This window comes from Halichondria panicea, chromosome 17, assembly GCF_963675165.1.
Source record: "Halichondria panicea chromosome 17, odHalPani1.1, whole genome shotgun sequence".
NCBI classification, from domain to species: domain Eukaryota; kingdom Metazoa; phylum Porifera; class Demospongiae; order Suberitida; family Halichondriidae; genus Halichondria; species Halichondria panicea.
In genome coordinates this window covers 4,052,799-4,078,250 of record NC_087393.1, presented here as the reverse complement: position 1 = coordinate 4,078,250, position 25,452 = coordinate 4,052,799, and the positions used below count along the sequence as shown (strand labels likewise).

At 42.7% G+C, this 25,452-nt stretch overlaps 2 protein-coding genes and 1 long non-coding RNA gene across 4 annotated transcripts in view; 2 read left to right on the top strand and 1 right to left on the bottom strand.

Moving 5' to 3' along the window:
- The first annotated feature begins 51 nt into the window (after nucleotides 1-51).
- Nucleotides 52-5,240, top strand: LOC135351586 (adenosine 3'-phospho 5'-phosphosulfate transporter 2-like). Of its 2 annotated transcripts, none has more exons than XM_064550635.1 (9): nucleotides 52-368; nucleotides 472-851; nucleotides 1,408-1,529; nucleotides 1,695-1,849; nucleotides 2,071-2,178; nucleotides 2,470-2,660; nucleotides 4,140-4,248; nucleotides 4,440-4,509; nucleotides 4,991-5,240. In XM_064550635.1, exons 1-9 carry the CDS (start codon nucleotides 176-178, stop codon nucleotides 5,145-5,147), a joined length of 1,485 nt encoding a protein of 494 aa, XP_064406705.1. In that variant the 5' UTR covers nucleotides 52-175; the 3' UTR covers nucleotides 5,148-5,240. The 2 variants fall into 2 exon arrangements, with proteins under 2 accessions (XP_064406705.1, XP_064406704.1); XM_064550634.1 differs by having other exon boundaries at nucleotides 53-368; nucleotides 424-851.
- Nucleotides 5,241-7,065: 1,825 nt separating this feature from the next.
- Nucleotides 7,066-25,452, top strand: part of LOC135351418 (uncharacterized) — a 29,893-nt gene continuing 11,506 nt past the window's right edge. The window contains exons 1-3 of the mRNA XM_064550403.1: nucleotides 7,066-7,089; nucleotides 8,487-8,654; nucleotides 8,722-8,803. Coding sequence (XP_064406473.1) covers nucleotides 7,066-7,089; nucleotides 8,487-8,654; nucleotides 8,722-8,803 — 274 coding nt within the window. The remainder of the gene's footprint in view (nucleotides 7,090-8,486; nucleotides 8,655-8,721; nucleotides 8,804-25,452) is intronic.
- LOC135351597 (uncharacterized) lies at nucleotides 23,483-24,932 on the bottom strand. Its single transcript, XR_010399464.1, has 4 exons — nucleotides 24,684-24,932; nucleotides 24,372-24,510; nucleotides 24,143-24,311; nucleotides 23,483-24,085 (listed from the first exon to the last, which is right to left on the bottom strand). It is a non-coding gene; the product is annotated as an uncharacterized LOC135351597 (long non-coding RNA).

Here is a 25,452-nt window from a genome sequence, read left to right as displayed (position 1 = left end):
CGTTCTTGTTATGTCGCCGCCCGCTAAAGCCTTTCTTTCCTGCATGCTGGCCTAGCCTCGAGGCTTGTCTATGCTTTTGAGCAAAATATAGTCACCTGTAGATGCAGTACACTAACAGTACGTGCAGTAGCTGTCCCAAGGCCGCAATAGTATTAGACTACAGTCTCTATGTGCTATGACCACTACACCAAAGAAAACAGGATCAAAAATCACCAGGAAAAAGAAGAAAAACAGAAAGAAATCCATCTTCACTACAATCACACACAAGTCTTGGTCCAAGCACAGTGCTCGCCACCACACACTCCACAGGTTGCCTGCCACAATCTTCAGTAACTCTTCAAGAAAGTTGTCTCATGACGGAGAAACTGGTAAACATATTAATATTTATAAAGCTCAAATTTTCACCTTCATTCAATTGTGTAGAGAGTTCATCCTGGTCACTACCTGGTCCCATTGATCTTCTCCTCCCAGTTACAGTGTCACAACTTCCACCCCCTCACACCCAGCTATCGCATTATTCACACCCTCACACCGTCTTGTCACAGCCTCCACCCCCTCACACCCTCCACAAAAAATCGTCACAACCGTTGTCACAGATACAACAAAAGAAGAAAAAAATGGCCTACGCTTCAAAATATCGTTTTCAAGAAGAGAGCGTTTTACCACTCCATAATACCACTGTACACTTGAAATACAATGAACCATCTCCTGCTGAAACAGTAGCGGAGAAAGAGACTGTGACTGAGTTGTTTGTGTTGTGTATACCTCTTCACAAGCTGAGCAGACCAGTCCAGTTTGTAACCTGTGTTCTGGGTGTCATGTTTTTCTACTTGTTGTACGGCTACACACAGGTGAGTTGAGTGAGAGATTATCACCAAATACTTTCATAATCTGTGTCACCTCTCAATGTATGTTACAGTGAACATTCCTTTTCCTATGCATAACACTGTTACATTACCTTAAGGTGACATTTCACAGATAGATTTTTCTTTGCTGGTATTGAAGTTGTGAAATTAATGTTTCACGAGTTTCTAATTATCCGCAAGTACAATTTTTGCGATTTTAGAGACATTAATACCCGCAATAATCATGTTATCTTAGGTACTTTCTCCACGAGGAATACTGAAGTCTGTAGTTTTCTCGTTTCGGGACATAACTGCTCATGCAGTTCTCAATATTTTGTCCAGTTAGTGTACTTCCTCCACAATCTGCCACAATTCCAATCATGAAATTAATACGTATATGTAGCTAAAACATTGTAATTCTTAGTTCTTAATATAATTATAGTGGCACTTTCTATAATTATACATGTCTTATATGCCAGGTACATGCATTTTTAACTCATAAGTATTCTAATTTCTAATTATGTATACATGTAACTACCATAGCTGCATATACCCCCTGTAGGAATGGATATTCTCAGTGGAGGGCTTCAAGCCGTTTGGCTGGTATCTGACGTTGGTGCAGTTTGCCTGTTACTCTGCCTTCGGATTTTCCGAGAGGAAATTGAGAAATGAAGGAAGAAGAAGGTACGATAGCACAAGATTGGTGCTCTATAAATTATGAAGAGCTATATTGCATGATAAGTATTTAAATTTGGTCAGTATTTTTCCCTAGCTCTGTATGTTCCTGCAGTACGTGGTAGTGAAAAATGGTAACTGGTAACTCTTTCCCTTCCTCCTCCCCTACGGTAGGATTCCCCTTCGAATGTACGCTCTTATTAGCTTCCTGACGGTATCGACCATGGGCCTCTCCAACTCATCCCTCAGCTATCTGAACTATCCCACTCAGGTCATCTTCAAGTCCTGTAAGCTCATCCCAGTCATGCTGGGAGGCATGATCATTCAAGGTGAGGGGGTGGGGGGCTATACATGTACATGTGCAAAAGATTCTATGTGTTGTTCAACGTAGCTATATTGCTTTGCTATATAGTGTATGTGCCAAAGATTCTATGTGTCGTTCAATAGAGCTATACTTATTGCTTTACTGTTGTCCTTTTCAAGATTAATTGTTCTTTTTTCGATTCTGTATCCTGGAGTCTTTAATATCCATGTGTGCATGTTTTTACAGGGAAGAAATACACTTTGGTGGACGGCATAGCCCTGTTGTGTATGAGTGCTGGGCTCATCATGTTCACCCTGGCTGACAGCACAGTGCAACCAGAGTTCAACAAGACAGGTCACATGTAATAGAGTGATACATACCAGAGGAGGTACATGTATGACGTTCGTACCTTAATAGGCTAAAATTGAGGTATTTGGTCACGTGCAACAATTACTTTACTGTTGAATGTTGCATGTGACCAAGCTTAATTGAGGTACGAGTGTCGTACCTCCTCCGGATGCATACTTACACTCGTGGCTGTTCGTGTATTTGTACACTCGTCTGCCGTTTCTGTTAGTTGTAATGGTCAAACCTGTTTTTTTGTTTGGTAGATTTGCGCATCTATATACCTTTTCCCCTCTTTAGGTCTGTTGCTCATCTCCTTGGCTCTGTGTGCTGATGCAGTCATTGGAAATGTCCAGGAAAAGGCTCTCAAACAATACTCGGCCTCTAATGTTGAGATGGTCCTCTTCTCCTACTTTATTGGATTCTGGTACCTTCTAGTGGCTGTCACACTCACTGGCTCTCTACAAGCTGCATTCACATACTGCTTTGAGGTACTGTTGTGTGTACGTGTGGCATCAAATACTATAGGATGCACTTCATGAGGCTTCTATCTCATGCAGGCAATTAACCAGTGGCATACCTATAATTATGTAAAGGTCATTTGAAGCGACCTGATTTAAATCGTGTGTATGTTTCATTATGCCTCAAGGCTTAGCCGCACGAGGGATACGGTAAAGCTATCTGTGTCTGTATTCCAGATACAGTTGAACCTTGCTAATCCCTTTAGACCTCTTTAGTCCGAACCTCGCAAATCCGGAAAAAATGGCAAACTGAAAAAAGAAGGGGCTGTCAGTAGAATAGACTACTGCGCATGCGCAATCTAACTTGCTTTGCTGAATCAGCAACAATATTAATAAACTGCTCAATACCTGCCCAAAACAATGGCCACTGCAAAGAAAACGAAGAGAGAGCTCACAAGACTCACTGTATTGGAGAGAAAGTTGAGATGAAAGACTATTCTAGCTAGCAGCTTCCCTTCTGGCCACAGTAATATCATAATACATGTACAAAAGTCTTTGTTAACGATATTCAATCATTTATTGACATCCATTAATTTCGGATGGGGTCTGGTCCGGCTCTATTCGGATTAGCGAGGTTATAGACTTTCATTAAGCTCTTCTTTTAATGTGTGGGTTCATTGTTATGCAAACAACAATGAGTGTTGCAAGCTGCGCTGTGCTAATGCCTCTCGCCGTGTTTTGCTTTCGCTCAAAAAGTATTAGAGTGTTATAGAAGATGTTGCTTGTATATAATGTTATGTTACTATGCAACTGTTGACAATGAGCCACACAACCATTTTAATGGAAACAGAAGTCTATCTGATGGCTTGATGAATAATCTTCAAGGATATAGAAGGATATAGAAGAATCAGATCTACAATGTAGAAGTTTTAATGCAATGAATAAGTAATTAAAGGGGTGGATCTCCAATGAAGTGTACATGTATGCTGACTCTTGTAGCTAACAAACAGCTAGCGCTAATTAGTGCAAGGCTAACTCATAGAAAATGTGTGCGAACAGATGATGCTATGAAAGATTCTGAAGAGACGCGCAGCCTTCACTGTGAGTCAAACTAGCCATAACTCGAAAGAAAGTTTACTTTGCAAATCCATGAATAAAATCCAAGAGAACATGGCTAGAAGCCTATAGAAGCTGTTAGTTTTCGTCGCATTGCAACCGTTGAGCAATTACAGCTGGAACAGACACACAGACACACATGCACAGTCAGTTTTACCGTATCCCTCGAGGCATAATAATTATAACATACCATTATTTTATATACATCTTATAACCCTCTAATACTTAAAGCCGAGAGGCTTGCATCACTCGTTAACTCAGCATTTATTTTTGCATCATGCTTTCTTTGTTTTGGCCAAATAATAATTATTGTTGAGTCAATGCTATTGGCAGTGTGTTCCTCTTAGTATCGTTAAAATAAACAGTCTGTAATTCTCAATTTCCTCTCTCTAGCATCCTGAGATATACCTGATGGCCTTTGTGTTCTCCCTGACTGGATATTTGGGTATCAACTTCGTGCTAGTCCTGGTTCGATCCTTTGGAGCACTGCTGGCTGTCACAGGTCTGTTAGCATTGCGTACCTTTTTGGATACTGTTTTAGTGTACAGAGCACTGCAAAATCCTTGCAAAATTTGGCATGTACATGTACATAGTAACACTAGCTACTATATAAAACCACAAATCAGTTTTTTCCCTTGATCACTATGCTACAATGTAGATATCGGACATAATTCATATCCCCTCCTCTCCCAGTGACCACATTTCGAAAGGCTGTCACCATGGTACTCTCGTTTATGCTCTTCACTAAACCCTTCACAACACAGTGAGTTCTGTGTCTTGCCTTATAATTTACGTGAGCTACATGTACGTATTTCATAGTATCTACTGAAATAATCCATTGCTACATGTATATACACACACGAGTCAAAATTTGTGCAATAATTGAAAACACACACAACTGCACTGTCAATCCTATGTACAACCTACTGGTTGTACTAATGTAGATGTACAGTAGATGTTTAAAAAAATTTTTTTGAGGGTGTATGTAGGTTTATCTCGTTGTCGAATTTATAAGCGTGTATTAAAAGTCATACAGTCCCTTCCATGTTGTCTTATTTATTTGGCCTCGAGGCATACTATGGTAAGGGGTCGTCGTTATATAAAACACATAATTATAGTGTAAGAATCTTTGTGTTTCATGTGATATACAGGCGACTCGCCTCGCCCTCGTGTTTGTGCCGGTGTATAATTTAGCTAGCAATGATTATGGTATTCACACGTTTCCATCCTCTCCTCCCCCGCAGATATATTTGGGCTGGTCTGATCGTGCTACTGGGGATATTAATAAATCTATACAACAAGAACAAATTAAAGGTCAACAACTGGATTAGAATCGGCTTTTGGAAACTGGTGTATTTATTTAAAAGTCAAAAACATTCAACTCGTTCATTTCAAATTTGATCGGGCAGACTGGCCAACCGCTTTGTTTTTATTTATATATAGGATCTCTTTAATTCTCAGTGTGCATGCCATGTGTATATAGCTACGTGCAAGCATTATTAACACATAATTATATAGAGCATGATTACCATTATGATACTGAATCAGGTATCATACCTGATTCAGTACATACTATATAATAATTATAGATTCTCAATAAATTAAATTGCTAATTATAATTGTTTACATGCATATGAGAGCATGCAACACTGCATGAATCTGACATTGAGAAATCTCCCACGGTATATATACCCTCAGTCTCCCCCCTTCGAGGCTAAACTGTACCATCCTATATAACTATATAAAATGCAGTTTAGCCTCGAATCCAGACCGATTAAAATACGTATTTTAATCGGCCTGGATGCATTCAACAATAATAAATTATTACTCTATACACTGTAAAAACGATTTGAGGTTTTCACGCCAGTGCGTACACTATATCATGGTCGATCATTACCCATGCACACTTTGATGACTCTGGATTCTGCCTGGCATGCAGCAAAATTAATCAAAAATGTTCATCATGTGTATAAAAGCTATTGCTTGTAACTTTACGTTATGTATAGCTTCGACACCCCCATGCACCAAAGCATCAGCACCCGCGGTACCGGTGCTATCATTTATACTGTGACACGACAAAAGTTCACATTCCTAGGAGGGAAAACAATCACACACTCACTCAGTCACATGACCATTCACATTTGCCTAAATTTTTGTCTAATCTCCATTATTCTGTCGCTATAGCCTATAGAAGAAAATAGGAAGAGCGAGACTACCTATAGTATAGGTAGTCTCGCTCTTCCTATTTTCTTCTATTTGTTTCGCTCTTCCTTCCAAGCGTACATAATTATGAGATCATTATAATTATAGCCCTATATATATTAATAACAACTTCCAAATAAAGGCCAGTTGCTATAATTATAACGGCCAGGCACCCAGGTCCCAAATGGACAGTTTGTGTACAAAACATCCTCTCAACAAAGGCCACCTCTGTATAAAGGCCAAAACATTGTTCCCAAAAGGTGTCCGTTATAGAGGGGTTCCACTGTATGGTCATCATGCAGGGTAACAAAACAAATTAAAACGGGCTGTCGTGAGAAACAATTGTGTAGTCTTACAAAACCAAAACAAAGTCAAGCTACAGCTAGTGTATATACAACAGGTGACATGACAATAGTGCATACGTATGCACATAACCAGTGCATGTGTCCTGAACTCAACCCCTTGGCAATGCAATGCATATGGCAATGCATATGGCCTAGGCTCCTTACCCATGGCCGGCCAAAAATGACAAATTAGGGCCCTAACAAAACAATTATTTGAAAGGTCTCTTTCAGCAAATCATAAAATTTTTGACATTGGATCAACAGTAAGGCTGTTGAAAGATGAAAAACCAACCGTGAATCACTATATAACTTCAGTGCATTGATGTCATTGCTGCGGTCATAATTATGATGACATCCAGGCCAAATACACTAACACTTGTACATGTAGTATACTGACCTCGATTATTAGCCGCATGCCAAAAACGCGCCTATACTAAACTAGGGATACACTGGAGTGCAACCTCGCTACGCACTATTAGCCTCGAATCCAAGGCCTTTTTAATTGTCTTGGGATCGAGGCTAATTCATAGGTAAGGCTTTTGAGTAATAATTGTTGAAACAGCACATGGGAAAAGGAATTGCTAAATGTTAGCTTGATCCTGGTGTCAACGTCGCCAAGAGACACCTGTAGCTACATGGTATTGATTGTATGTAATATCGAACGGTTTAGCTTTCAGGAGGGAAGTAGTAGTTTGCATAATTTGCATGGATACCTGGTTGGTCCAGGATTAGATTCTATATCTCTGCATACTAACAATAAATGCACACGGAGCATGAAAACCAGGCAAACTTGTTGGGTAATCACGTTTGCTACACAATTGTAAAGAATCATATTAAGAGAAATACTGGATATCACGATAATAGGAGGTAAATTCAAGTTCATTAATATGAGTTATGAGACATCTATATATCAGACAGGAGCACATGGCAACATATAGCCTCGTCCCCAGACAGATTTTTCACACTAAACAAAAATCGGTCTGAGGTATAATGGGAACCATGGAAGGTACCAAGCACAATTTTATATTATATAGAGAGCAATCTACTGCAAGCACTTTACTATGACTTGTCTATTTATTGTGCGTGGTATATATAAATTGTGCGATTTGTACAATTTTTAATCTACTGGAGAGGCACTTTACTATGTTGTACTGTACGTGGTATATAACAGACTTACTAAGAAAAGTAATCTCAGCACAAGCACTGATATTTGGTTTCATGTTCAGACTGCAGAAAAGAATAGATCTAGGTAATGATCGAAATGTCACGAATCGTCAATTTAAGAAGCATTGTCTAGCTTATGAGCAGAACGCTTGAAGGCCTTCTGAGCTGTAGAATGGAGCTGAAGTGTCCTCAGTACAGTGGCTAACGCGTCCTCCAACTTTGAAGTCAAACCGTTACGGTCTGCAGCAACCAGAGCCACTAGTTCCACTGAGTCCTACGTTGTCCATTTTTTTTTTTTTCTTTTTCTTCGCCAAAATCTCAACGTGACCCGATTATAGCCTAGTCTCGAATACCCGCCTCAACCTAAAAGCTTGAGTCTGGTCCAACTCACATATGAACTTTGTTCTGCACAGTCAGCAAAGTCAAGTGGGCTACACGCCCACAAGCATAGTGATAAAGCCACAAGCCACCGCATGTTAGGGACAGAACATACACAGAGGGCTATATCAGACAGTGTATCAATTAAGGCTAGGAGTTGAAAGCCTACGAGAAAAACACTGAGCTTGAAGCCATCATTGCACAGAGCTAGAGGGCCATGAAACCATGGTCGACGGTCACATTCACATAAATGAGCATTTAGGCTGTTAATTTCGACAAGGTGTTCCAAAGGTCCTGTTGCTAGTCTGGAGAGTTCTAGTATCACATCCTTACAACTCTCTCCATGAATTTTCCTACGTCGCCTTCTGTCAGGGACTAATTCTTTCTACTAGTAACAATCCATGCTGCCGTGGCGGTTAGCTATAATGATATTCATGTAGACTATAATTTTATTCATGTTCCACACCCACTTGTGGCCAATTAAATGTCCAAGAAATTCCTGGACACACTTGAACCAAACCACAATGTGAGTTTGACCAGACTCAAGCTTTTAGGTTGAGGCGGGTATTCGAGACTAATTATAGCCTCGCTTCGCTCGGAATAATGACATCTTCTTATTGTGGTTGCAATTATTGTTGCGCATGCGTGTTAGTCACCTCGTGGAAAAAATGAACTGAAGACTGAAGACGCTGGGAGATGGTCACCGCGGGCGCTGCAGGCTGTTGAGTGGACACATGGACGCCTTACAGGGCCAGCAACTCTATTAGAAGACTTCCGAGCAGTATTTAACAGTATTTTAAAGAAATTAAGCCAATTTAAGGTGAGACATTTGTAATGTTGACAAGATTGTTGTAGAAACCACGATCATCACTTACACATTATTGCAGACTGGAAAAAAGAAACTGCCGAACCACAGTTTGCAAGAGTTCTATTCTAATAAGATGCCTTCACTCGGAGATCAAATAAAGGGTGGGTGGTTTTATGTGGGTACAGTTTCACTAGTCTCATGAATCAGCCGCCGTTCTTTTGGAACCACCGTCTGAGAACCACCGTCTGAGCACTCTTGTTATGAAGTCATTTCAAAAAATGGAATGTTGATTGCTCACAAAACCAATGGAATGTAATTAAATTCGTTCTTACGCCCACACATATTTCCTAATTGTTTACAAATTGCCAATCTCTCTCTACTTGTGTTTTGCTGTGGTGCTAAATCTGTGCCCAAGGACCCCTGCTTGCCTTGCTTATGCTTCGTAGCAGCTTCTATGTATGAAGTGTTTACCATGCGTAATGCATGCGTAATGATTATCCAAATGCGTTGAGCAAAGTGCAGTTCTTTGCTGCCTCCAAGTTCATCACCTGACTGGACTTCTGCAATTTGATTGGTCAATTCCGTCTTGGCACATAAAACGATGACAAAAGAACGGCGGCTGATTCATGAGACTACAGTTTCACAAGCTTTATAGATAAATCATTCAGTCTGCTTAAAGTTATGTTTTTGTGTGAACATGAGTGCCATTATTCAATGTACGGATGTCCTCATTATTATACTGATGTTACCATTGAATCTTCTGTTGGACTGTACGTGCGTGTACTTTGTGTATGCCGATCTTACTGCTGAAAGAAAGGTTTGCAAGGGTCAATACAATGTGCGCTTATCTTAATTGTCATTAGTTTAGTTTATTACTCGAGGCGTACGTGGGCGGCCACGGGTATAGTAGTCCGTTGGTTTGTTTGTTTGTTTGTTTGTTTCTGTGTGACATGGGGTATATGTTTGTTTCTGTGTGACATGTGAGTCTACTCACCTAGATGCCATATTTACAGCATGGATAGCCTCCACACAACAAGTTTTAATTGTGGCAGATTTCGATGTTAAAGCTTCGCTGTCATATTTTATTATTAACGTCTGCATTGTTTACCTACCATAAAAATATATCTTACCCCTCATACATATATCTTACCTCATAAATATATCTTACCTCATAACCGAGTCCGGGCTCTCATGTCGTCCACTCCCCCTGGAAGTGTGGTTTGGCGGAAGTGCTGAGCAGGAAGCCCCACCCCCGATGACTGAGGTCATGAAAGGGTTGGGCCATTAGTGAAGGAGACCTTCACCCCGCCCAGTACTGATCACGACTAGAGACTAGTCAAAAATAAAACAACCCCAGAGGACCGGGCGGGTGGGACAGCTACTCGGCTCGATATTCGATATTCGATATTCGATATTCGATAACTAAAGACACGAGGCTGGATGCCTTAATACGCATGCGCGGCTAAAGCAGCACACTGGGTAAAAACCCCTTTGCTCTTTGCCATTAACTACGTTTAATTCCATTAAAGTACATTCATTGTTTACCTACCATAAACTCATAAATATATCATACCTCATAACTGAGTCCGGGCATTGTTTACCTACCATAAATATATCTTACCTCATAACCGAGTCCGGGCTCTCACGTCGTCCACTCCCCCAGGAAGTGTGGTTTGGCTGAAGTGCTGAGCAGGAAGCCCCACCCCCGATGACTGAGGTCATGAAAGGGTTGGGCCATTAGTGAAGGAGACCTTCACCCTGCCCATAGCCCACACAGCGGGCGCCCGCCCCAACCCAAACACGACCTAAGCCCCGCCAACCCCTCACACACTGAAATCGAATAACAACTCAGACGACACACGTACAGCACAATAACAAACAAAACAAAAGTTAATCGTATCCAATGTTAGCTAGTCTGAAGCTATCGTTGACGAGTATCCAGCGAGTTGCTCACGAGGTATTCTGACGTATCGGAGGTATGCTCCCATCGGCCCAGGGCGCAATCTTCGACTCCTTTCGCCGCCGCTGTTGTGGCAGCACCAATCCTAAAACTGTGGCTGCAGTACTTAGCCTGATCGACACCAGCCAACCGTAGGGCTGCTCTAACCCTCTCCACAAACCGGGGGCGAGACAAAACCTTCCCATCACCGAACCTAAACAGCGCACCTGCTGAGGATCCCCGAGTACACAGGTAGCCTAACAGAGCAGACACTGGACATACGTCAGAGCTAGTCCTGCCTAAGACTCCCTTCCTGAATAGGTCAGTCTTCGAGGATTTTATGCGAACCTGATCACTGAGGGGTGGTTGAAAGAAACGTCCGAAAAACTTAGGTGGACTGCAGGGTCATACTCGCCGTCACCAGGCACTGTCATTTCCCCGCAACGTAAAAACCCGAAAAAACAAAGACAGCACGCTGTCCCCCTGAGCAGCGGTTGGCTCCCAAACCAACTTCAATATTGTAGGAGTAATCGGTAACCGAGGCTTGGACTTCACTCCCGTCTCTGCCTGATTCCGTTTGATACCCTTGAGGACATACTCGAGTCTCGGCCATGATGACTTGGCGAACGGGTCACCTAGCCCCGACGCTATTTGCAGGAACCGGATTGCCGACAGATATACTTTTATTGTGCTGTGCCTTATGCCCTCTCCCCCCAAGAAGGACACATAGGTGGTCATTCCCCTTTCGGACAGCGGGAGGGGTAGTAACGAGCGTTGAACACACAATTTTAGGTACCTCTCTTGGCCAACCTTGTATGTTTTCTGCGTTAACGATGCTAATCCTTTTTTAAAATAGAACGAACGAAACAAGGCCGTCCAGTCGGGCCGGACCAGCACCAGAGCTTCCTCCGAGATTGGAGACGGAACACGGGCCGCCAACGGACACACCTGGAAAAATAGAGGAAGGTTATCCCGTGAAAGGCTATCGGCTGTTATATTATCCTTTCCAGGAATGTGTTCCGCAAACAGAAAAATGTTATAATGGGCCCGGAAAAAAACCAGGCACCTCATCAAATGCATGGCTAACATAACATGTCTTTACTGTTCAAAATCGTCACCACCGCAGCGTTGTCACAGAAGCACTTGACTGACTTGGAGGACCACTGATTCCCCCACACGGCACACGCCATCACGATCGGCAATAGTTCTTTTACCGTAATGTGGGGGGCCAGTAAACTGAAACCACTTGTGCAGCGACGTGAAGGCACCGCATCCCCAGGATCCTGACGCATCTGAAGTGAGGATAAAGTCCAGACGTAACTTGGACCTAGAGGACATAATCCGAGTACCGTTCCAATCTTCCAGAAACAAAGACCACCACCGAAGGTCCGATCGAAATTCCCGATTGAGACGAATATGGTGGTACAACTCTTTACGTAGGTCGAGGTATTAATCATGTGCCGTAAGAAGCTACGACCCGTCGGGACCACTTTACAGGCGTGCTGAAGATGGCCAAGCAACGAGAGCAGGTCCCGTTTTGTGCAGACCGTTTTTGCGCCCCATTGGTTTATCAACAGCTGTAGTCTTGCCAGCTTATCTGCAGGGAGCCTAATTTCCATTTTTACCGTATCGATCAGGCCGTCGACGGTCCTTCTGTCTTGTGCACTGCGACTGGCATACCCACCTCCCCGCATACTCTCAAAGCAACTTGCAGCGCCCCCGCACAATCTGGGGACCCTGCCCTTCCGAAAAACAAATACCGTATAGCGCGAAATTTTCGAGGGGCTTAATTTTCGTGGATTTCGTGGGTTAGCAATCCTACACGAAAATTAAGTCCACGAAAATCGTTCTTTACCTGCTATAACGTGCAAGATTTAAAGGAGTGGCTTCCGGTAGCAGTCATTCCGCGAACATTGTGCAACGAAATGGCTTTTAGAGGCCAATCCACGAAATATAAGTGCCTCGAAAATTTCGCGCTATACGGTAGTCATCAAGGTAATGAATGGCCCTTTTCACCCCACTGTGGCCCATCATCCATTAGACCGTCAGCTAAGGCGGTAAAAATTTTCGGTGCAGACCGTAGACCAAACGGGAGAACCGTATCAATGTACAGTAAGTCCTCCCAAACCATTCCTAGCAGAGATTGGTCCGTCGGGACATTCCGATAGGCACTTTCCAAGTCCATCTTCGCCAGTAAACTTCCCTGCCCCAAATCTAGGATCACGTCCACGGCATTATCGACGGAACAATATACCAAGGAGCACAGGTGCGGTTCGAATGCCTTCGTTCACACATCCCCCATCTGGGTGTGAGAGGTCTATTATCAGACGCCACTTTCCAGGTTGGCTTGACCTGGGGATAACCCCAAACCTACTCACATGGGCATTTATAGAACCCTTCGGTAGTGGGTTCCAGCCGGCATTCCTTCTCCAGATAGCCGGTGACTACAGACGAGTTTTCAATAGCAGACTGCATGTTTCGTTGTGCACCGCGGCACTTTACAGAGTCCCTATCGAAGCCGATGTGGAAACCCTCCTTGATTCCACGTACCAAGTATCGAGCAAACTCTTGATCCGGATGGTCCTGCAGCATGGACTCCCACCTGCCTGCTCTGAGGGGGGTGTTCACCTGCGCCAGTTGTGGGGAACAAGGCCAGGGTGAGACCTTACTCTCCAGGATTCGTAGGTCTGCCATGTATGAGTAACGTCCTAGCACCACCCCTCCGTCAATCCAGGTACCTAAAAGAAATAACTGTGATATCATTGGTGCCCGGATGCCCATAATCCACCCTTGTACGCAAGTTAGAGGCCCACGCTGATCGTGTAATTGGTTCCCACATGCCAAACATTTTACACGTCCGAAAGGAATTATATAACAGCAACGAGAACACCATACCAACAACATGTAACCATATGTACGCTAATGGTTCGTAACTGATTGTCCCTAAGCAGTAAAGTCTCTACCCACCCCCCGCAGTCGCCCCGGGGAAGGTGGGTCCTTTGTGATGGCCCCCCTGCACTGGTGATGGCCTCCACACTTGGCACACACATGCTTGAAGCGACAGTATGGCAGATAGCACTTCCCCTCGTTCCAATCGAAGCAGGCTCCCCGTTTTTCCCGGGGCTGCCTTCTTTGTTCTCCGTATTCTCTTGAGCCTGGCCTGTCTTGCTGGTGAGAGTTGGGGCCAGAGCACAAACCTGCGAGGCGTGGTCCGTCTCCATGCAGTGCTGGCATGCCCTTCCACGTTGGTTCTGCATGGCCAGGAACGACGTTGAGTACAGGGAGGTGTTTAGCACCGACCAGTCCACTTTTGGATTGTTGGCCGCCTGCTGCCTAAACATGGAGTCATAGATCTGCCAGACTTTTCCTCCGCACCGCCGGGCCTCGTGCACCACCATCGTTTGGTATGCCCACAGTTCTCGCACCCTATTGGGGCACTTTTGGGCCACCACACTGGCATACATGCCAAAGCACGCAATCCAGCTCAGCAGGTCGGGTACCTCCCTGCGTGAGGGACGAGCTCCACCTCCTAGGCCTGCCCCAGGTGATGTCTCCTTCCCAACTCCATATTATCCCGGAAAAGCTCCGCCATATCAACGTAGTCACCTCTCTGGATCTTCTTCACCAACTTGGGAGCACTTAGGATGGCTCTGAGGCCTCCTTTGCTCCTCCTCCTGAAGCAAGAATCCCGACATTGGCCACCGTGGACCCGGTGTCTTCGTCCCCACCTCCGAACACCGGCACCTTCAGCCTCTCCACGTCCCCCTCTCGTGGGATAGTTCCCAGTGGTGTGCCTGCAGGGGGAGGACAGTTAGCACCACTGCCTACCGCCATGCTTGGAGGAGCATCCACCCACGGACCCTGTCTTACATTTTCATCCCCCCCCCCGCTCGGAGGAGCATCCATGGGGACCATGCCCTCACACCACCCCTCGGAGGAGCTACGGCAGACCATGCCCCCCCCAAGGACGATGTACCCGATGTTATTATACACCAATGTTCATGGAGACGTACATGCATGCACAATAGTGTCCAACTTACCTCTGTGCCAACATTTATACTGTAGGAGGTGTCCTCCTTATGTCATGCACATACACACTATACCCTTCGATATTCAACTCTACTAATCGAATGATAACAATGACCCGAAGAGCTTATACTTACCTGACTTGCTGGAATCCCCTGGCTTCTCCGTTCCCCCTTTCGTCTCACTCTCCTCCCGGATGACCTCCCAAAGTAGGCTCTTCAGCATATCCCAGGTGAATGGGGGTACTGGTGGAGGAGTCTTGTCTGCTCCGTCTTCCATACTCCGCTGATCGGGACACAACTGGTAGAAACGATGAAAAGAGATTGACACAGCTACTCGGCTCTCCGCACGATATTCGATAACTAAAGACACGAGGCTGGATGCCTTAATACGCATGCGTGGCTAAAGCAGCACACTGGGTAAAACCCCCTTTGCCGTTAACTACGTTTAATTCCATTAAACTACATTTATTATTCTAACTTTAAAGTCACAGCAGTGTGAGGTGATGGTATAAAAATGTGGCTTGGCAAATTTTAACTGACAGCAGGCATCACTAAATTATGGTGCAATATACATATTAATATACTAGCTATAGGTTCTTATGCAGTTCCCGATACATCTGTTACAGGGACGGACATAGATAGTGAAAAGTACATGGATTGTCGGAATAAATATAAAATCAAGCAAAAGCTAAGAAGCTTGAACTTGCACGTTGGCAGCTAGCTAATTACACCAGTGATTATGATAAGGTTTTGCGGCGGATCATGTACAGACATAATGTCTTTTCATATCGGAGAATGAGTGGACATCCATAAGACATGGAAAATCAATATTACATTACTGATAGGTCGATGTTCATTGTGTAAATGCCTACTGCATGCAAAACATAATTGTGCATAAAAGCTTTTTGCATGTCACTGTGGGCGTGGTCTTTGAGAGCAGATGAACAGTTCATTTGCTGTATCATTTGCGGACAAAAAAATCAGCATATCAATTTTGTGAACAGGAAAATGATCGCAATTTAAAAAAAGTATTACATTTACCGTATATGCTCGATCAGAGGCCGCTCTTGTATAAAGGCCGCACTCAAATTGTAGCCTCCCTTGCTAGCAAAATGAAACATTTAGTAGCCACTCTCAAATAGTAGCCTCAGTAAACTTTGACTCTAGCATTTCTGCACGTGGCAGCCAAAAAAAATTATTACTAGCAGCTAGCTACATGTAGTAGCTAGCTTGTTAGTGCTTCACAAAGACTTTCTCATGGCAGAGTTCAAGTTTATGCAGGTGAAAGCAACTTTTGATGACAAACTAAATTATCTGGAGCTAATAAACGCCGCTCTTGAACAGTAGCCTCTCTTGAATTGTAGCCTCCTCTTCCAGCAAAATGAAACATTTAGTAGCCGCGGCTCCTGATCAAGCATATATGGTATCTACAATCAAGCTGTGTATGTACCAGTCTCTGCCAACTATCTCCAAACTACCCGAGACTGTCTCAGATTTAGTTCTATCACCCCTGTCCTGAAAAGAAACTGCTATTCACCTCATATATCCCTGATTTTCAAGGTTGCTGCTCTTGAGCTGGGAGTATCACAATTTATGCCCCACCAAAAAACCGTCCACAAATCAAACAGTGTATCGAACAGTTAGCTAGCCTATAGCTAGAGCTGCTCTGTTGAGGTGACTTGAGAACTGAAAACACTTGGAACACTTCAGAGAAAAGACGACTTCGATCGGCAAGTTCATATTTTCAGCCAAGAAATTGTTTTTATCATTTTCAGCAATCCTACTAAGCGCTTCTTTCTTGGATAACTAGCTAGTCTGAAGGCCTTGGTCTCTTGCTTTAATACTATAGTAATACTGTCAGTGTTAGAACTATAGCTACATAAACAAAACTACTAGCAACATTTTGATCTGATATTTTGTCCATGCAAACTGATTATTAGTCGGTCACGTTATTAGTCGGTCACGTGAATGATTAGACCGGAAATTGTCCGGTGACGGCCTTTATTCGAGGTATCTCACGTGTTACAGCTGATCCCGTACCGGGAACAATGGAAAAGGGTCACTGCAATAGAAAGCTAAAATTGTGACTGGATTGTTGTCTCTGTTTAATAGCTGTGAAATCTGCGGTTTGCATACATACAAGAATCTGGGTATAGTTGAACCAATTAGTACTACACACGAATCCATATGTGCAGATGGTCCTCGTTTACCAGTGTGTGCGACAGAAAGTTGATTCCCGTACATATATTTATTATCTCGAAATTGAAGTGATAACACTCAAGTAATATAAATACACACTTGGTTGGGATCCGGAGCCCTACTTCTCTGGGACTCCAGGCTTGGGAGATGTACTGAAATCATCTTTGAGGAACTTTTGGACTTGCTTTTTGATTTCGCTTGCAGAGTAGCACAAGTGGATGGTTCTTCTATGGTGTGAAAGACTAGAACTGAACTGTTATTGTGGAATGTGTGTTTTTGTCATTTTTGTGGTTAGTGACTAGAGAGGTCACAAGAGTGACCTCGTGGAGTGTGTGGATACCGAGTGTTGGTTCTTTTTGGGAGCATTAGTTTTCGTGTTCTTGTGACTGTTAAGTGTCTGCCGTCCTCTTTTTTTTTTCAAAATCTCAACGTGACCCAATTTCAACGTTAGGAAACACAATGGTTATTTGAAGCACTTTTATGCTCTTTCCTCTATCTAACCAGACGACTACTATATCGTGCACCTCGGGTAATAAGAGAAAGATGGGTTACACTTACCTCATTTTGTCTTTGTGTTACCAGTACGTACGGCTCCGCTGTAAAAACCCAACGTACATGTGTCGATCATTGCTGCACACAAAGCTCCATGGCGCGCTGACTCTTGTAGCTGGCCCGATATGGTTAGCATCTCATTACAACTTACTTTTTGCTGGGATAATAAATAGCTGTTTTAGCAATATCAGATGATGATGTCACTGTCACTGTCTGTGAACAGCTCAGAGGTGTGTGATCCATCAAATTGTTACACAAATTAAACACAAAGTTGTTTGACCACACATCCTTTGCCTACAATTTGACAGCAAGTCAAGTCCACCCACACTGTTCATGCTGAGTTTGCAAGTACCTATAATACATGATAGAGGGTCATTTTTGAGGGCTTTTGGGCATTTCGTAAATTTACGTGTATATATAAATTTTGCAGTTTGTTTGGAATTCGCAACTTTCTTGAGGTCTTCAGAACAATAATTTTTCAATACCGTACTCCTCAATAACAGTCCCATATCTTCATTAGAAATGTTCGGTTCCTCACAGTGCAGCTGCTGTGAGAACTAGTGTTCAAGCTGGCGCTGTGCTAATGCCTCTCGCCATGTTTTTGCTTTCGCTGAAAGTATTAGAGTGTTATATTAGTTTCTATAATGAATTTTATATTAAAGACAAAGTTAGCTTATCTATGCACTGAGAAGAAAAGACTTATTTACATGCATCTATTGTTGTTGTATTATGTGGCTTACCAGGACCTCAAGAAAGAAGAAAATTGATTCTTCCAGGATCTGTAGTTCATGCAGTGTATATAATATCTAAGAAGAAAAGACCTGTGTACATGCATATTGTAATCTATATTATTGTTATAATTATGGGAGTGTTTTGTGGCTTACCAGGCCCTCAAGACAAAGATGATTCTGCCAGGAGGATCTGGATCTGGATCTTGGATTATTTTCTCACATGCACACATGGGGAATGAGAGCGCATGCGCATTACATCCATAGGAATAATTAAAGGGTGTGTCCAAGGAGATCAATTTCACAAATAGCCTCGATCCCAGGCCGATCCGTCTCTAATTGAACGCTAGGTCGCCTCCCTCGGCCTGGTATTGATTGTATCTGGGCGTGACTTCGTTAAGTCCACGTGGTCAAATGAAAATTGAATAAAATTAATGATGGCTTCTAAGTTTGTTCTTTGTAGGTTATGTTGCAGCACTGATGCCATACAAAAACAGAAGATATAAACATTTGTTCAACATCATACAAAAACAGAACATATAAACATTTGTTCAACATCATACAAAAACAGAAGATATAAACATTTGTTCAGCAGTAAGGCTCTCAAAGAAGATATTCCAGGGAGGCTCAGTCTTGCATTGGATCTGCCTGTTAGTGATTCAGATGGCCTGTCAAAGATTGTCTGTCTTTCTTGTATCAAGAACATAAAGTCCATAGAGGTGTTCAGGCTCCTGGCCAGACGTAGCTACCAGAAACAAGTGTCCAAAGAGCAACTCCCTAGTAGTCCAGTAAGATCAGCCCCTAAGAAAAGGACTAAGGACACGAGTGGTTCCGACGCATCTCCTTTCACTGTGAGCTCGCGTCCATCAGCAAAGAGTACCGTCGGGGTTCGAGGAAAAAGGCTTGCTTTTACTCCTGCACAAAGTAGGAATGTGTAAATAAAATAATTTTTTTAGCTCACGTTGATGGTCCACATAATGCCAGTGCCTCGACATCATCTGAAATCGCTGTGGAGCTAGAGGGTAGGTCATCCAGTTTGCAGCCAACATTGGAGCACCAGGAGGGGCAAATGCTCTAAGCTCAGGTGTGCATAGGCAGGACGAAAGTCAGAGCTCCTACAGAACATACATAATAATCACAACGGGAGTTATTATAACTTACCACTTGTAAACACAGTGTGCTTTGTCCACAGCTATTGCCACTAAAGAGGAATTGAGTGGAGGCTCTAGTAATAGCATCCTCCAACGATAGTCTTCAACAACAGCCTCTGGGGCAGTGAACAGCAGACGGTACTTTCCATCCGACACATTTGTTAGTGGCAACAAGACTTCTGTCGATTCCCTTATTACTACTGAGGATGGCAGCAGAAACACCTCTAGTGTTCAGACTCCTGACCTGGTCAATCATGAGAGACACAAGGGGAGAGATGACAAGAACTACACTTCTGGCGACAAGAGCCCTTAGTCCTACCAAGCTTGTAGTCCATCAAGAAGGGTATATAGCAATTGATAGCACAGAGACTTGCCATACCCAGTTGGGAACCACACAAAAACGTCCCTTCCTTCTGACAGGAGCTTGAGAGCACGGACCTGCTGTTCCTTGAGGATCAGTCCTTCTTGCTTCACACAAGACAGTGCATATGCTAATGCTCTTGGATATCAAAAGACGTTGAAATTGCCATAGTATAGTACTATACTATAGTAGCTAGCTAGCTTTACGGAGCTATTCATGAGATTACAATTACTTTTACGGAGTAGGTGCTCATACATACACCATTAGTGTCAAGTCGCTCAGGAATTCGCTCTTTTTTAGCGAATACCTGAGCGAGGTGGAGCCAATAAGAGCACGCCCAGATACAATCAATACCAGGCCGAGGAGGCGACCTAGCGTTCAATTAGAGACGGATCGGCCTGGGATCAAGGCTATTTCACAAATGGCTACTGCTAGCTAGCTGTTTTAACAATATTTTCTGAGTATTGTAGCTAACAAAAAGCTAGCGCTTTAGTGCAAGGCTAACTCATATGTTGAATAGAAAGTTTGTGCGGACAGATGATGCTATGAACGATTCTGAAGAGACTGCAACAGCCTTCAATGTGAGTCAAACTAGCCATAACTTGAGAAAGAAGCTTTAGTTTGCTAATCCACGAATCAAAATCCAAGAGAACGTGGCTAGAAGCCTATAGAAGCTGTTAGCTTTCGTCGCATTGCAACCGTTGAGCAGTTACAGCTGGAACAGACACACACACACACACACACAGTCAGCTTTACCGTATCCCTCGTGCGGCTACGCCTCGAGGCATAACTATACCCATGGCGTTTGCAACAACAACAACAGTGACTCATACATACACAGTCATGTGACTCGTACAGCCAAGCACATGACAACTCTCTATATTTCTTTTCTTAGCTAGTACTCTGTCATCCTTTCTTTTTGCAATATTGACGGCCCAAAGTTTATTATGTGTAAATTTCTTTTTGTTGATCATTAGAATTCATTTTATTAACGAGTCGTATAGTTTTGGAACAAGGGACAAAGCATTGAACTTGAACATTGAAGTCCAGCCCCATGCATATATGCTTACACACCCGCGTACCTTAAAAGTTTCTCCTGTTTTATTTTTTTTGCAGTTCTATACACAAATATGTATGTGTTTCCAATTTTTCAACACAGTAGTTTTTGCTCGCACGTAGGATTGATGGTCAGTTGCATGCCTGTATAACCAACTCACAGATCACATGGTTGCATTGCTGGAAGATTGGTTCGAATTGGCCTGTCTCCGAAACTCGGATCTGAACAAATGGGTTTGGCCTTTCTGTGTGGGAGGGGAACTCAACGTAGTGTGGGTGGCAAATGGAGATTAATTGGCTTGTGTGCTATTAAGTATTCTCTACTTGGATTTGGACTAATGGGATTGGCTATTCTGTGGGGGAGGGGAACCGGATCAGGTGTCATAAGGTAGAGGTGATGAGGATGTAAGAACTGTCACTCTCACTGTCACACGTGCTATTTCCCCAAGAATGGAGAGTAGGACTCACGACGATGAGACTTAAGAGGTTGTTGAGCTGCAGCCAAGGCCTGCTCGAGATTGGAAAGCCGTTCGTTGAGGGTCGCCAGGTCGGTGGGTGTGTCCCCCAGTGTAGGGGAGATGAGTCGGAGGGAGAAGACATACTTATAAACTCAAGGTTTTAACTCAGATAGCTATAATCAAGCACGAGGCGTAGAGATAATTGCACATGCGCGTAGATGCTGGGCAGCAGTAGGCGGGGCAAGCGCAGTACCTCGATTAACCTGCCATAAACATCATTCGTGCGTTGGCCTCTAGCTGCATGCGTCCTTTATTCTAGGTACGTATTTATAGCTGAAATAGTCCTGTACCAGTTCCAATGGAAAAGGGTCACTAAAGTAGAAAGCTATGATTGTTGCTTCTTTGCCCCTAGCCCCAGAACATTATCATACCAGGAGCCATAATTATACCCTAGGCTTCATCATAGTCCACAGACAGTGCATGTCTATCCATACCAAATCTCCATTCTCAAAAGTTTCAGCATGTCTCTTAGTCTATATAATTATAGAACTGGGTCAAAACAAACTGCCATTTTCACAAATTAATTGCTATATGGGTCCTTTATAGTTGCAGTACTATTAGAATCAATTGCTCGTGTTAATTAATTGCTACTTAGCCGGAAAGTGCTGAGAATGTTTGTTGCATGGTGTGTTAGGACGGAGGAAAGGAAAGAAGAGGACAACCTAGACACCATAATATTTGCCGTGGTCTAGAGTTTATATGTTTTGTAGCTTGTCTGAAGCAAGGGAAAAGGAATTGAAAGCAAAACCGGAAGAATTAAACTAGAAGTCGAGAATTTGAAGTGCTAAAGTAAAACATAATAAACATTACTGTTGTAATGCTCGTTTATGCAACCAGGAAAGTCTTAATGACAAACCACGTGTTGTTTTCCTTGTTCCCAATGTGATGCTATACGTGTGCGTGAAAGGGAGTTTTCTTTCCCACAATTTGGTAGTGACGATGTATACATTCAGTGAAGTATTTAACATGCAAGTACATACCTCTCCCACGTTCCATTCCTGGGAGTTCCTTTGGAGGCAGGGGTATGGTTTATTGACGTTGACTTGGTTCCACTTTCGCCCATAGAATTAGACCTTCATAGTAAGGGCTATAGAATGTATTAATTATTCAGTCAGACAAATTGCTAGAGAAACAGAAGTTGTATCAAAGCTAAACTTGTGTGTATCAAGACAAAAAATAAATTGATATGTGAAGTGGCGGACAGTTATTGAGGGTAATTGTACACTGTTATAACTATTTGATTAGTCTATTTCCTTGTAGTTTGTAAGAAATTTGTTTTTTATCACCTGTATCACGTGGGTGTCTTATTTTCTTCCTTTGTGGGAAGCATTGTCTGTTCCTGTCTGCAGGCCCTCTTTGTGTCGCTCGGCTATGGCTGTTAGGCCGATATATTTCTTGTGTTTGTGTTTCTGTGAGGGTGAGGGAAATGTCTTTCATTCACTGCAGAAAACATAGCTGCAAGTTGTGGTATTATATCCTTCTATGGCACTAGGAATCAATGCAACGAATACGTCTGTAGGCTGTAGTTTAGCTTTCTTGGGAGATATGTGCTGAAATCATCTTCGAGGAATCTTTTGGACTTGCTTTTTGATTTTGCTTGCAGAGTAACACAAGTGGATGACTCTTCAATGGCACTAGGCTCTGTAGGCTCTAGATTAGTTTGCCTGCCTGGCCTGTGTTCCGTCTGAGTTGCTGGGTTGTTCTATTAGCATCCATTTTCTGCGTTTATGATAGCTCAATGCCAGAACTTCAGCCCTGCATGCATGCCTGGTATTTTTTTCTGTGCTTAGACATGCAGCCTTATTTCCTTCTTCTCAGCGGTTTCTTGGGCTCTTGTCTGTCGCTCTCGCTCCCTCCTTCTTCCTAACCTTTCTTGTTTCCTTTCGTTGTCACTGTCCATCTTTCATTGACTTTCTTGTTACGATATCCTTTCTTTATCCATGACACACAGACAGACAAAATCTCAACGTTTCACATATGTAAGGGGCTCGCTTATACGTACATCCGGTGGTCCAGTGGACTTGGTCCGGTGGTCCGATCACAGCAGTGGACCGTGAGTACAAGTAGAATCTAGACTGTACATGTTGTAAGTGTACTGGAGTTTCTAGTAACACATAATTTTATAGTAAGCGCATAAGAGAGATAATAATAATGATAACCATATAATGAGGTCACCTTGCCACTCGCGATGTACAGCTCATCGTCCACAAGTTTAACTAAAAAAGGAACAAACAAGTCACGTGTCAAAAAACAAAACATTGATTTTACCTTTTGAGCCAACTACAACTTCTACGTTTTCTTATTCATCCACTTCACCATCTTCACTATCTTCACCCACTTCACCGTAATAGTCGGCATACTCAACTGGCACGGGATAATGTTCTGTCTTCTCCCAATGCATTTGGAACCCTCGCTGAGACGAAAAGGACCTTTGGCAGTCATAGCAAGGCAAGATACTGAAGAGAGAGTGTTCAATTTCACCGCACTTGTCTGACTGACTTACTAGTTATCTGAGTAGTAAGTAAGCAAGTGAGTAATTTTTCTAGAGTTTATTTATTGATTGCAACTTCATGCATGATTCTGTATTATTGCTTGAAAAAATTAATGATCAAAATGTGTAAGATCCATACGTATGTACATTTTAGTTAGAAGGGCAACAAATACGTGAATAAAGAGCAATAATTAGAATGGTTCAATAGAGGGCAACAATCAATTAAAAAGCCAAAAAAAAAAGCACCACTTTTTCTTTGAATGAGTGATGATTATATGATGTTAATCAGTGATGGTACGTACAACTAGGGGGAAAATAAAATAGCAATGAAATTGATGTGAGCAATATGTAACAGTTTTAGTTTTAGGGTTTTATTTTATATCACATTTCCTTGTGCATCGTTGTAAGGGTATGGAGAACCTGTACAAACATGTAAAATGATACTTATATAGATGTAGCCATAATCATTGCACTTACAGTAGCGATCTGAGGTCTTTTAGATGGTATCCGTTTGTTGTTGAGTTAATAAGTGTCAGCAGCTGTGATGAAAATGCCTGGCTAACAGGTGTTGCCTTCGTATCCGCTAGTCTGTGAAAACATCTATCAGGATGGACAGCCTCGCTTCCATAGTCAAAGGGTTGGATACCTAGACATCATAAGAGGTAACATACACGTAGAAAACAAGACAACAGCTAGACGTTCAAACCTTGAACTTGTGGAGATTATCATAGAGCGAGCCACCGACCATGAAAGGATACAACAGTGCCGGAGGGTCCACACAATACCCGCAGATTCTTCCACATAGCACGATAGCCGAAACTCCCACTAGAGTTTCTCAATTCTTTCTATAGAATTATAATCATTATTTACAGGTCTTTGTAAGAGCAATACTGCTATCATATTATACAGTTGGTAACTGGAGTGTAAGTGCATGGCTTGTGCTGGTCTCCTCATCAAGGAAAGGCGCCAAGAAACACTACAAACAACATCACATTAGTAAAAAAAACTCATAACTAACCTCCTTTTGACTCCATGAACTTCTTCTAATCTAGCAACTATCACTTTATAGGGCCTCTAGGAATAAAAATATTCCATCAAAAGTCCTGCAGGGTAAACTACATTAAATAGACACATACAAAACAAGCATAGGAAAATAAACACTCCCTGTCAGTAACATGAACAGGGGTACGGGTAGCGGTAGTCATTTAATAGCTAGGTGCAGTGGATCATGGAGGCAGTTAGAATCTTTAATAAGAATTAACTCAGAGTGAAGTGCAACGTTAAAGTTCAAAGGTCACGAACTACCAAGTACGAACTACCAAGTCTGAACTGCCAAGTGCGAACGCGAACTATCAAGTATGGCTACCAACTACGAACGCGAACTATCAACTATCAACTGCGAACGTGAACTATCAACTGTGAACTGTCAACTTAGAGTAACGCTCAGGGCCATCGTAGGTTTGGATCATGGTGGTGAATGTCGTGACTTTCATTTAGTATAAAAGTTATTGCTAGTTACAGAAATGCAGAACACCAGTCTTTTATGCAGTCGTGACTTTTGGAGTTGGTTTGGAGAAAAAACTTCCGTGTCTGATTGATTTTCTGGTTTTGCATTGCCAACTAAATTGATCAGTCACATTATGTTGTACTATTGTGAATGGTCATATATAATTTGTTGCTTCTACATTGCTTATTTATAATTATTATTATTTATCAATTGCTGCTACATACCGTATACGCTGTAGCTGGTAATTTTCGTGGGGCAAAATTTTCGTGGTTTTCGTGGT

Excerpts from the sequence above, each read along its gene's own strand:
- LOC135351586 (XM_064550634.1), top strand. The coding sequence starts at position 176 with ATGACCACTACACCAAAGAAAACAGGATCAAAAATCACCAGGAAAAAG. Across the intron at positions 369-423 it reads GTCTCATGACGGAGAAACTG|AGAGTTCATCCTGGTCACTA; the intron begins GTAAACATATTA and ends TCAATTGTGTAG. Across the intron at positions 1,530-1,694 it reads AGAAATGAAGGAAGAAGAAG|GATTCCCCTTCGAATGTACG; the intron begins GTACGATAGCAC and ends CCCCTACGGTAG.